Here is a 12,643-nt window from a genome sequence, read left to right as displayed (position 1 = left end):
TTGTTATTATAGACAGCATTCCTTCATTGTAAGGCTCTTAGAGGTTTGAAAGTGAGTACCCTTAATTATAACGTGAGGTCTAGCCTACTGGAGTTGGTGACTCTTGATGACGGAATTATGTGCTATCAAAGAAAAGAACAGGTATTATGTCTTTGTAGTTGGGGCCAGGACACTTAGTGCAAATCTGGGGACAAGTGAATCAATTACTTTTCAAGGTCTTCTTCCTTGTATCCAAGTGCCATTGTGTTTCACAGGTTTTAAGCAAAAAATCCTTGTATAGTACCAGGGGTATTGAGCATTTCCTGGAATTTCATTACAACTGAGTTTTTCGTGGAAGCAAGAGAGGAAGGCCTGGGGCCCTGTGTTATGACTGAGCCGGCAGCAGAAGGCCCCTCTCTGGCCTCCTCTTCCTGCATGTTCCGCTGGCTCAGTTCCTGGCTCACTGCTCTGGACCATGGCTCTGTGGTATTCAAAGGGGTTCATCTTGGTTTCACCACACCGCCCTTTGACCTTTCCCTCTGATAAGAGTTTTCAGAAGAACGTGGAAGCTTCTAGACCAAGGGTAACTAACAGGTTCGATCAGAATCATGTTGCCGTCAACATTCCCAAAGGAATGCCATCAACATTCCCAACTGTCCCTGCCAGAGGAACAGGAGCAGGGCCTGGCTGGGCTTTCCCTATGTCACACGCACCTCTGATGTGCATGTAGAGGAACTGGGAAAGGACACCAGTCTCTGGAGCTAGTTATTATCTTGAGGAATGAGTTGGGAAACTAGTCTGATGTGAGAGAAACTTCTAGGTCTAAATGTCTTCATTCAGAAAGAACTGGGAGACCTGGCTCTCATTTTCCAGTATTAGCGGTCCCACACTTTTATCTGCTGGTTCTCCCAGAGGAAGGGTGAGTCTTTCATGGGATCTGTTTAAACAGGTGTGTGTGTGTGTGTGTGTGTGTGTGTGTGTGTGCAGACTAGACAATGTGAGTGTATGTGCATGTGCTCACAGACCAGACAGAGGTCAACATTCAGTATCTTCTTCTATTGCACTCTGTATTATTTTTTGAAACAGAGTGTCTCACTGAATCTGAAGCCCACTGTCTCACAGGAGCATCAAGTTTGGCTTTTCTTATGTGTGAGGATTTGAATTCAGGTTCTCATGTTTCTGTAGCAAACCGTTAACCCAGTGACACATCTCCCTAGACCTAGTAAGTCTTCAGCCACTCACACTACCCTACCCTTGGTTTCTGAAGACACTATGATGTATGAACAATTACTATATACTAGGCAGTTGTAGGCACTTTCCATATGTCAGGTTTAACTTTGACACCAACCCTGCAACATTAACTTGTAGTATCTAGCATCTCCACGGGTAAGGAAATTGAAGCTTAAAAAAATTATCAGGCTGGTAAGAGATATAGTAAGGATTTGAACTCTGATTAGCTCCCGACAAGGCTTATTCTATTTATGATACCTCAGCACATCCGTTTTAAGCGTTGTATAAATATTTGCTGGTGGGATAAATGAGGAAACATTAATTGGAATTTCTTGATAGCATTTGTAGTTGTATCAAGTACTGTTATCTGCCTCCCATGCCACCTACATCTGTTGTTCCATATGTACTTTCTTAATTTTTTAGTCAGCATCAATCTAATTGTCTGGCCTGTTACTTATTTAATGTATCTGCTCGAGATTTTTTTTTTATATTCCTCTATGTCAGTACTCATATGCTTTGTTTTAGACAATTTTGAGAACTGTAGTTGGTCTTTTCACCAAATCTAATCAACTACCATTTTGAATAAAAGCTTATAACTTGTGTGTGTGTGTGTGTGTGTGTGTGTGTGTGTGTGTGTGTGTGTGTGTGTAGGCCAGAGGTTGGCCTTGAGTACCATTCTTCAGGAGCCATACACTTTGTTTTTTGAGACAAGGCCTTTCTTTGGGACCCAGGGTTCACTGGCTAGGCTCAGTTGGCTGTCCAGTGAACCCCAGAGTTCTTCCTGTTTCTACCTGCCCAGTGCTGGTCTTACAAGTGTGCACTGCCACATTTGTCTGACTTTTTATATAACTGCTCAGGATCAAATTTATATGACTGAGCTGTGTATGTCCCCAGCTCTCCAGAATGATGATTTGTTTTCTTTTTGTGTGCAGGAAATTAAAATAACCACATAATAGCCTCAAGACCCAAGAAGAAAATCAAAGGATCAGAGATGGAACCTTGGGTTCCCCAGTGGTCATCTCAGCCACAAGTGAGGCCCAAGACACCATCAAAGGATGCAAACCGAGGGCTTTTGAGTGGACATTATAGACCCCGTCCTCACCCTCGGTACAGTGGAGATAAGTACCACCAAGGGCAGGATGCCCAAAGGAGCTCAAAGTCACAGCAGGACCCCAAGGCACAGGACCACAGGGCACAGGACCCCAGGGATGACCAACAACAGGTTCGCTATGTACCCAGGCCTGGGGGATGGTCTCAGCCTGTGTCTGGATCAAACTACTTGGAAGGATCTTATCCTAATCAGTTATACTCAAGGTATGACTTCTAGAGCTGCAGAGGACCTGCCCCTTCTAAGTATCTATGAATAGACTATTAATCGCTCTTGTTTCTTGTTCACTTCCTTCTTCCTCTCTGCCCCCATCTCCATTTCCGGGGATTTGTTACATAGAACAGGCTGTCCTTAAACTTAGCGTCCTCCAACCTCACTCAAGGCTCTCACATGCACTGCTCTTCTTTTTCCCTTATATATGAACATTTTAAAGTAAAAAGAGAGTTTTATTATAAAAAAATTCCAGCCTTCTTGTGAAGCAAAGGCCCTCCCTGTTCTGATTCTGTATTTTCTGACCTAATGTGAATCAAACAGATTCTGGACTGGGCAGTCATTCTGTCTTCTGAAGTTTTCTAGTTCATCCAGTCTCTCTTTGGTTTCTCCCTTTACCACCATTGATGGATGATTGGCTGCCTTTGTGATATCTCAGGCCAGGCTATGAGGACCCCTATCGGAGGTACCACACTCCAACACCCAGGGAAGAGTATGCTTATGGAAATTATTACTACAAAGGACACCCACAGCTGCTGCAAGAAGAAAGAGGTATGAAGTAATCTTCATAGACTTTGGGGACTAGAGATGCATGGGTGGCCTACTGCCAGGGTCAGAAACCAATGGTGCTATGTTTGGAGACTTGCCCTTTGATAATACTGCCCTTATGTTACTGGTTCTGTGGATAGTGTGTACTTCACATTTTTCTCTTATTCATTCTTGTAGCAAAGGTTGTATTTAATGATTAAGTAACAGTAAAATCAACTCTTAAGCCCATCTGGTATGCTGAGCTATAATATGAGTGCAACAATCACTTCATCCTGGGGACAGCAGATCCACACTAATGAGAGAGTTCCATACCCTATACCTTCACATGATAGGGTATTGTACTGTATACACATACATAAAGCCATGCACGCTGGTTTGGAGCATACTGGTGATTCAATGCATTTGGTAAATATGTTTTTGTACTTACTGTATTGCAATACCTCAGCTTCACAGCTCCCTAGTATCTTTCTAAAAGGCATTTCAGGAGCAGCAAATGACCTGTCTTCATTTTGCTTTCTCTGAGGGTGCAGTGGCAAGGCAAGGGAGTCCTTATATCTGGAATGAAGATTATGGAGATCAAAAGTACTTCAATGAGCATCATGGTGAAAAGCACAATAGTCCATTTGGAACAAAGAGTGAGAACCAGTTCCAGTAAGTGAAAAGACAAACCATATTGACAATATTTAGTTAGACTCTGTTAGGATAATCTTAGGGCATTTGGCAGTGGTTCCTGACCTATAGAAGACAGTCTGCTTTTTTTTTCTAGCCACAGGGACATGAGGATAATTCAAGGTGGCCCAGGTCAACTGTTGGCATAATCCCGGGAAGAGAGTTTGTTTGTTTTTTTTTTAAATCTCTGAAAGCTGTTGTCTATTCAGGACTAGTTTATATCCTATAAAATTATTTGTGGTCCATCTATGTGGTCTTGTAATAATTGTTATGACTGGGGCCTTACTGGGTCTGGGGTGCTTCCCTCTCCCTGGTCCTAAGCATGGAATATCATCCTGGCATAAGACCACCAGGGAAGAGACGTGACTGAAGCATTTGTCCTGGTGCCCTTAGTCTTGGGGTTCATCAATGACTCTGACTTAAGCAGTTGCAGGAGGGTACTCTGCAATGTCTGGGCCACATCTAATAACTGTGTGTGGAACCCAAACATTCCGTCTTTCTAGTACACTAGAGGGAAAGAAGGAAATGCTTCTTGCTGTAGCACTGAAACTGATACCTACCCATACTTAGCACCAGGCCAGCCTCCAGCAAAAAGTATTCCAGCCTTGCTGGCTTGCTCAGGACCTGTCTCAACACTGCTGTCATTTTGCAGTACCAGCAAGAATCCATATGAAGACAGCCTTGCTTCCATCTTTGGACAGGAGCAGCCCGGGGAGTTCTTTCCAGAGAGCGAGGCCCAGAAACAAAAGGTAACCTAAAGTGACAGGGTTCTGGAGGCCTGTGGCCATGCATTACGCCACCTTGTCGGCAGTGGCTGGCAGGGGTGGAGGGCAGGCAGCTGACAGCAGTGTCTCCACTCACAACAATTTCCCCTGTCTTCCCACCTTAATCTTACCAGTCCAAGACCCTGATCTGAACTATTCCCGTTTTGTCAAGTGGGCAGGCTTAATTCACCATAAGGTGCTTGGAAAGAGAAGAGACCGCCTCTGTGACTTAGGTGTTCAACACCCCAGAGTACTAAAGGGTTAGAAAGTGAAAAATTGTTAGAATCTTTTCATTTAGGTTTGAAAAGCAACCTTGAAATCTTTCCCGACTCTTTAATGCCTTTTCTCTAAAATGCTAATCCACATGCCATCTAGGTCACAAAATAGGGCTCTAAATAGTATTGAGTAAAAATAAATATTTTACTATGGGATAATTTTAGACGTATGGACAAGTTGTAAAAATATTGTACAGATGAGCTCCTTTTTTTGGTTTTTCGAGACAGGGTTTCTCTGTATTGTTTTTAATTTTTGGCAGATTAGATCAGTGTGATTGTTTATTTATTTATTTATTTATTTATTTGTCTGTATCTAGTACTTGATAGGATAGAGCATAGGTGACTGATTCTAAAACCCTAATGTGAGAACAGCACTTTACATTCTACAAAGAACCTTTGGATCCACTGTTTTATTCATCTCTTCTGAAATATAAATTTCTGTACATTTGTTTGCAGGAAGTGTACATTATCCAGAGTGTACATGTGTTCACAAAGCAGCTGGTGTATTGCTAAGGAATTGTGTATTGGACACATATCCCAAATTTATATTGCAGATGAAGATATTGAGCTGGGAAAGCCCAAATCTCCTGTTTAAGGTCATAGCAACATGACATCAGAAACTGAATTTGAGTTCTAAGTCACTTGACCCCACTGGCTCTTACTCAATGGGACGATCCTTTCCATTTTCCATCAATCCGCATTCTCTGTGTTTAGTGGAAAGTTTTGTTTCCTTGAAGGAAGAACTCTGAGATGTGGAATGACAAGCTCTCCAGAACTCCTTCCTAGATAATTTCATTGCTTTTCCTTTTTTCCCCCCCAGTCATCACTGACCAGCAGGTCCAACCTTCTCCAACAGCATGAGTCTGGCCTCAGCTCTAGCAGTTATGAGCTCAGTCAGTACATGACAGATGTCCCAGAGCAGTATGAACCTGTGGTATCAGCAGCGTGGAGACCTATTCAGGCTGGTGGGTACCAAGGGCCATGGGAGCTGGTTAATAATGAGAAGGACAGGTTGGGTCATGCAGAAAGTTACCCTTTTGTTCTTCCAGGAACGGGTCTTTGCTCACCTTTTTGGTCTATGCATGTCTCCTAGGCAGAGGAGCCAACTTTTGATCCCTCTCCCTAATCTTCTCTAGTAATGTAACTTGCATCATTGATGGCTCTTGGAAGGGAACTCTGCTCCTAGGCATCATTATGTTAGTTTAGGAGGCACTCTAGGGAACTCTTAAGCAACAAGTGAGGAAAATGAAGACCAGAGAGGACTGAGTGATGTGAAGTAAGGGCACTAGTCTGGAGGCTTGCCACATGTCTAGAAACACTGGAAGTAAAGGCTGCTTGTCCTCTGACCATCTTTGAGAGTCTGAGATGAGTGCATTATCATTTGGACCAAATGATAAAAATCCTTACATTATAATCTGACATATTCTTAGAGGTTTAAATCAGACTAGAGCATCACCTTTTCCAAGTATCCCATGCAGCATCTCATCTTGGCCCAAGTGGAATTTGAACAGAAATGTACCCGTGATGTCTTTCTTAACTAAAGGGCAGCGAAAGTAAACCTAACAATGTCCACTTGTGTCTGTTGGCCAGATGATGCCTCAGCAACCAACCCCAAGACACTGAGGAAGTTTTGTGTTCCCCACATGTCTGTGAGTTTTGGACCAGGAGGTCAGCTAGTATGTGTAATTCCCAATTCTCCTGCTGATGGACAAACGGCTCTGGTTGAAGTGCACAGCATGGAGGTAATCAAGATCTTGGGCCTTGCGGGGTGCAAACACTCTGCTCAACCCAATTGCTCTCCATAGGTCTCTACTTTCCGGGAGGCTGGGCATCACCAGGAGGGGGAATTGAGTCACACATGCTCTTTATTGTGGCAGGAATGGGTGGACTTTTCTTCGAAAGAAGCGATACTAGACTTACATTTTCCCTGAGATGCTAGTGGCTCATCTTCAACAGAATAACTGTCTCCACACCATAGGACCATAACTCTGGATCTGATACTGGATTTAATTGCTGGGTATTAGGTGCATGAGTCTTGGGGACCTAATTTATTTTCTGCTCCAGGTTATCCTTAATGATTCTGAGGATCAAGAGGAGATGAGAAGTTTCCCAGGACCCCTCACAAGGTAAAGTACTGCAAGAGCTATTAAGGTACAGTGTGTGTGTGTGTGTGTGTGTGTGTGTGTGTGTGTGTGTGTGGTACAGGTGTGTGAAAGTGCATCTATGTATGCACACATATGCACAAGTCAGAGGAAGGCATCAGTTATTTTCCTCTTTTGCTCTCCCACTGTCCTCTTCCTCTCTCAAATTTTGAGACAGGGTCTCTTACTGAAGCTTGCCATTTTGGCTAAGTTGTCTGGCCATTGAGCTCCCAGGAGATGCATGTCTCTGTCCCCCAAACTCTGGCGTTGCAGGCATATGTATTCATACCTGGCTTTTATGTGGGTGCTTGGGATTTGAACTCATGTCCTCTTGCTTTCATAGCAACTGCACTTATCCACTAAGCTATATCCCCCAACACTTAAATAAAGGCTTTTGAAAGCTGGGACATCTTCCTGCCTGGGTCTTGGCTTCCATAGAGGAAACTGCCTGTCTTATTTGGAATAGATTTCTCTATGCTAGTAGAGAGAAAAAGAGGTTGCTCAAGTAATTTTGACAAGCTAGTTTGTATTTGAAGGGCATAAAGAAAAGTTAGCTTAATAAATTGGACATCTAAAAACAATTCCATTTCATAGGACTTACCTATCTGTAAGCTCTAATGCCCTATGCACTCGATAGGTATTAGTTCGGAAACAGAGCCTAGCTTGGGAAAACATTCCTGAAACTGCTTTTTTGAGCTGTAACCCAACTTTCCCAGTTCCCCAAAATTGTGAACGTCTGCCCTCTGCAGGAATGAACTAGAACTGCTTTAGCATTTCCAGCCACATTTCTGCTATTCAGTGACCTTTAGTTGTGGTGAGTCCTGGGTGGGTGTCAGAGGGCCAGCATCCCAGGTATCTGACTAACTAGTAGTTCATCAGCTATCTCTAAAATTTTCCCTTGAGAAATTGTATAGCACTCACTCTGCCCATTTCTAAGGTGGTGGCTCTGAGACTCTATTCATATGGAAGCCCATTAAATACATAATCCTATCCTGAAGCAAGATTGGCCCCAAGAAAGTCCCATGTTACAACTGAAGGCTCCTTAAAGTAAAAATGAGTGTTATGGTGTGTGTGTGTGTGTGTGTGTACAGATGGAGAGGCCACAGGACAACCTCAAGGGTGCTAAACACCACCCACTTTTGTCTCCACATCTTACTCGCAGGTATGCAGAGAGCTGAGCTGTGTATCAAGCATTGTGCTGTTGGCCCCACGTGGCACTGATTTGTTGAATGTTCTTGAGCACATAATGATGTCCACTTAATGAGCGTTTATGTGATGGATGTTACACAGTTTGCCTATTCCTGTTTGTATGCAGACAGTTTCTTTTATTAGTCCTGTCTTAAGGAGGAGAAGACACTGAGGCTCAGAGGGGCAAGATGTCTGCATAAACTGAGAGGGGGTAGGCCAGATATGGATTCAGTCTTGTCTGACTTGAAACAGAGTCCTTACAGTCATTCTGAGAAGTCACTTAAGGTCTCTGGGTTTCATTGTCCTCATCTGAAAGCTAGAAGGATGCACAAAGAGAATCTCCGAAACTCCTTCCTGTTCTGCGGGGGAAAAAGCAATGTTGTGATTCTAGACTTCAGTCCTGGGCTGTCAGGCTCCTGCCACATAAACTAGCTCACTGTGCTGGGAGCCTGAGACCCTGAACAGGGTGAATGTGTCTGCTCAAGCCTTGCTTCCTGAATCACTCCCCAGGGAGGACATACACAAGGTGGATATCATGACGTTTTGCCAGCAGAAAGCAGCTCAGTGTCTCAAATCTGAGACACCAGGGAGCAGGGACTCAGCTCTACTTTGGCAACTGCTGGTTCTCCTTTGTCGACAGAATGGAGTAAGTCACTGCTTTGGGTGATATAGGGGGCAGAGGGAGGCCGGACTGAAGTTCCAGTCTTCATGGGAGTTGGTGTGTGGCCCAGTTATAAAAGGCAGTATCTAAGCAGTGCAGTTGCCCAGAGAAGTGCAGTGGGGATGCCAGGGCCAGTGTGCCAGTGCTGACCGCTCCTGGAGAGCGCCTCCGCACTGGCTGGGGGTTTGTGTGCAGACCCTGGATTTTTGCACCAGCCAGATAATCCACCTGTGGAACTGTGAGTGGTTCCAATGAGCTTTGCGACTGCCGACAGGCAGAGAGTAACAGTTGTAGTGAAGCTGACGTTTGAAATTTAGTCATTCACACACACACACAAAAATCCATGGTACATTTGCATGACTGCCTCAGGAAGAAGGCAGAGGCCCTGCTGCCTTCCTTCTTCAGCGTGGGGGTCCAGTCTGGGGGCCAATAGGATCATCCCACAGGATGACTCTCTTTACCTTGCAGTCCATGGTGGGGTCTGACATTGCTGAGCTGCTGATGCAGGACTGCAGGAAGTTGGAGAAGTACAAGAAGCAGCCCCCAGTGGCCAACCTCATCAACCTGACTGATGAGGACTGGCTGGTGCCGCGCTCCGGGACTCGCAACCTGCTCACTGGGGAGATTCCCCCCAGCGTGGAGACGCCAGCGCAGATAGTGGAGAAATTCACCAAGCTGCTCTACTATGGAAGGAAGAAGGTGAGAAAGGCTGTCTCTCAGATTTCCTTCAGATAACAGACCACCACCCCTTGCCCCATCCCCCCCTCCTCTAATATGGCTAGAACATACTTCTTTTAGAGCTCTGGAGAAAGTTACAGTGAGAAAAGAAATACATAGGTGCTTGCCATTCACACCTGCAGTGTTCATGTTGTTCTACTGTTAAAAAACAACATCTGTTCACATTTTATATGGTTACTCCTAGCATTTCCCTATTGAAAATCAGTTTAAGCCATATAGAAGAGCCAGGCATGGAGGTGCACACATTTGGCTGAGGTAGGCAAGACTGTGATTAGGAGGCCCGTCTAAACTGTAAAGGGAGACCCTGTCTCAAAACAAATAAATGTGTAATTGTTTATTTCTTTTTACATATACTATCATGTGATAAGATACCCTAATAACATTAAGCATTTCGAATAGTACAATTTTAATGTCTTTGTAGTGCTAAGAATTCAACTCAGGCCGGGCGTTGGTGGTGCACACCTTTAATTCCAGCACTCAGGAGGCAGAGGCAGGTGGATCTTTGTGAGTTCGAGGCCAGCCTGGTCTACAAAGCGAGTGCCAGGATAGGCTCCAAGGCTACACAGAGAAACCCTGTCTTGAAAAACAAAACAAACAAACAAACAAAAAGGAATTCAACTCAGTGCCTTGGACCATCTTGACAAGTGCTTCACAAACAAACAAACAAACAAACAAGCAAACAAGCATTCAAGGGGTGGAGAGATGGCTCATGTTTACTGTTCTTTTAGAAGACCCGAATTCAGTTCCCAGTACCCATGGTGGACAGCTCACAATAACCTATTAACTCCAGTTCCTTGGAGATCCAACACCTCTACCCTAAGTGGGCACCTGAAATCATGCAAATGTACCCTCTCCCATACACATAATTTAAAAATAATGAAATTAAATTCACTATTTTTGGATACTAAGACAATTCACAGTTTTGTTATTGCAAATTATGCAATTGCACATTTCACCAGGAATTAGTAGATTAAAGACTACATATTTCTATAAGTTTATTTATATATACAATAACTTAGTTTATGGAGAGAATGCTTATGAATGAATGATATCACTGCCACTGGATCCCAGGCATTCTTACCAACTCTGAATGCTTTCATGTAACGGGTGGAGAGGGTTGCCTTATTTAATTTTGAAGTTGTGCTCATGTTTTATAAAAAGTCATAAAGTAAATCTGAAGTTAGATTCCTCATGATCCATTTACCTCCCAATAGCTGGGGACCAAGCCTTCAACATGTAGGTCTTTTGTGGGGAATGCTTCATACCTAAGCCAGGACATCACTGTCGTTTTGCCCACTATGAGAGAATATATATAAGATAAAGTTCTAGCAGCAGAAGTGTTGGGACAAAGGGTATGTAGTTTATAATTTTGATAGATATTGAATAATTGCCTCTTTAGATGTATCAATTAGCTCCTTGAGCAAAGGGTGAAACTATTATTGTGCATCCTTATCAAAGTGCCTTCATACTTGTGATCTGTGCCATCTGAGAGGTGAAAAAATACAATGCAGAGTATACCTTTGCACTTCCGTTATTAAGAATGACATTAGCTTTTCACCTGTGACGATTCTTGTTATGGGCTTCCCCACCTTTTCCTGTAGAGCCCTTTATCATCTCAGGATGAATTGCTTGTGCTCTTTAGATCTTTAAGATGTTTTCTTCTAATCCACAAATCTTTCTTTTTGGGGTGCATGTCATATTTAGTTAACTTTCCCCCATTTTCAAATTAATTTATAAAAATGAGGTTGAGATACTTTTGTGACTTTGACATTTAAAAGATTTATTTATTTTTATTGTATACGTATGTGTGAGCGCCCACATGTATATATGTGCACCATGGGCATGCCTGGTGCCTAGAAAGGCAGAAGACAGTGTCAGATTCGTGGAACTGGAGTTACAGGTGGTTGTGAGCCACCATGTGAATGCTGGGAATTAAAGTTGGGTTCCCCTAAGGGCAACAAGTGCTTTTAACTGCTGAGTCATCTCTCCAGCTCCTACTTTGAAATTTTAATATTTTATTTCTTGAGTTTTAAAAACACAATGATTTCTTTTATGTGAGCGCTTACCATGGCAACATAAAAACAAGTGGTATCAAATTACAGCCATTTTCTATACATTCATTATCTAGCAGGGAATTGTGGTTTTCCCAGTGATCCATTTGTTCCATTAAAACAAAGCAAAACAAAAAAAACCTATCTGTAGTACTACTTTTTCAACCAGTGAGGCATACAGAGATAAATCAGTCTTGAACTTTTCCTTCAAGAAAGATGAACAATATCTATAATAACACCAATAACAAAACACAGATTAAAAAATTATTTTTTACCTGTCAAGCACTAACTCAATATCTCCTATGCATTATCTGATTTATCTCCATAGAAACCTGTGTGTTAGGTTCTATTTTTGTTTTACAGGCTTACAGGTTGGGAAGTCAGATTTAGACGTGGGGCTTGGATCTGGGTAGCATGAGCCTGAAAACGGGCTTCTGGGTCCCTCCCCACACTGAGAGATAGATGTGGGTGAGTGAGTGCTGGGTGGAGCAGTGAGCATGACTGTGGGATGGTGAATGAGGGGTGGGAATTAAGATATTTTTATTCATCATTGACTCAGGTATTAGTTCTGGAATTTAATAATTTTGACAACCTTGATAAAAGTTCTCAAGTTCTTATTCATAAATTATATTTTTGGGATGGGCAGAAATTTGAGTCAACTGATAATTCCCAACAAATTCATTGGTCACTTCTTTTTAAAACAAATGAAAAAGAATTATGAAATAGTTAAAGCATGCTAAAAAATAAGCTGTCCTAATGCCGTTTTTTTTCACTTGCTCTGGACCTGAGGGTAAATTTCTTAATTGTGACTATTAAATTTGCCCCCTCTATCCAATATGATTACATGGAGTTATGTTGGGATAATAAAGATATTTGTTTCACGGAGGTAGAATTACCACTTTAGTGACTTCCTGCCAGAAATAATGTGTTTTTCTTCCTACCAAGGAAGTTTTTTGTTTGTTTGTTTTTGAGCAGGGTTTCTCTGTGTAACATCCCTGGCTTTCCTGGAACTTACTTTGTAGACCAGGCTGGCCTCTGCCTCCTGAATGCTGGGATTAAATTTGTGTGCCACCACTGCCT

General features: G+C 42.8%; 1 protein-coding gene across 5 annotated transcripts in view; it reads left to right on the top strand.

Annotated features, from left to right (window-relative positions):
• Positions 1–12,643, top strand: part of Sec16b (SEC16 homolog B, endoplasmic reticulum export factor) — a 41,093-nt gene that overhangs the window by 213 nt on the left and 28,237 nt on the right. For 4 of the 5 annotated variants that reach the window (XM_040738493.1, XM_013114354.3, XM_013114353.3 and 1 more), the window contains exons 2-10: positions 2,142–2,523; positions 2,967–3,079; positions 3,607–3,727; positions 4,398–4,494; positions 5,605–5,749; positions 6,375–6,526; positions 6,849–6,910; positions 8,624–8,759; positions 9,243–9,473. In XM_040738493.1, the coding sequence (XP_040594427.1) occupies positions 2,201–2,523; positions 2,967–3,079; positions 3,607–3,727; positions 4,398–4,494; positions 5,605–5,749; positions 6,375–6,526; positions 6,849–6,910; positions 8,624–8,759; positions 9,243–9,473 (1,380 nt within the window). In that variant the 5' untranslated portion in view covers positions 2,142–2,200. Of the gene's footprint in view, positions 1–667; positions 899–2,141; positions 2,524–2,966; positions 3,080–3,606; positions 3,728–4,397; positions 4,495–5,604; positions 5,750–6,374; positions 6,527–6,848; positions 6,911–8,623; positions 8,760–9,242; positions 9,474–12,643 lie in introns of those variants that run through there. The other variant, XM_013114352.3, reaches the window with a different exon arrangement.

The sequence above is a fragment of the Mesocricetus auratus genome, unplaced genomic scaffold (genome assembly GCF_017639785.1).
Source record: "Mesocricetus auratus isolate SY011 unplaced genomic scaffold, BCM_Maur_2.0 Super-Scaffold_100676, whole genome shotgun sequence".
NCBI lineage: Eukaryota > Metazoa > Chordata > Mammalia > Rodentia > Cricetidae > Mesocricetus > Mesocricetus auratus.
Note: the sequence above shows the minus strand (reverse complement) of the source record. Positions and strands in the feature narration are given on the sequence as shown.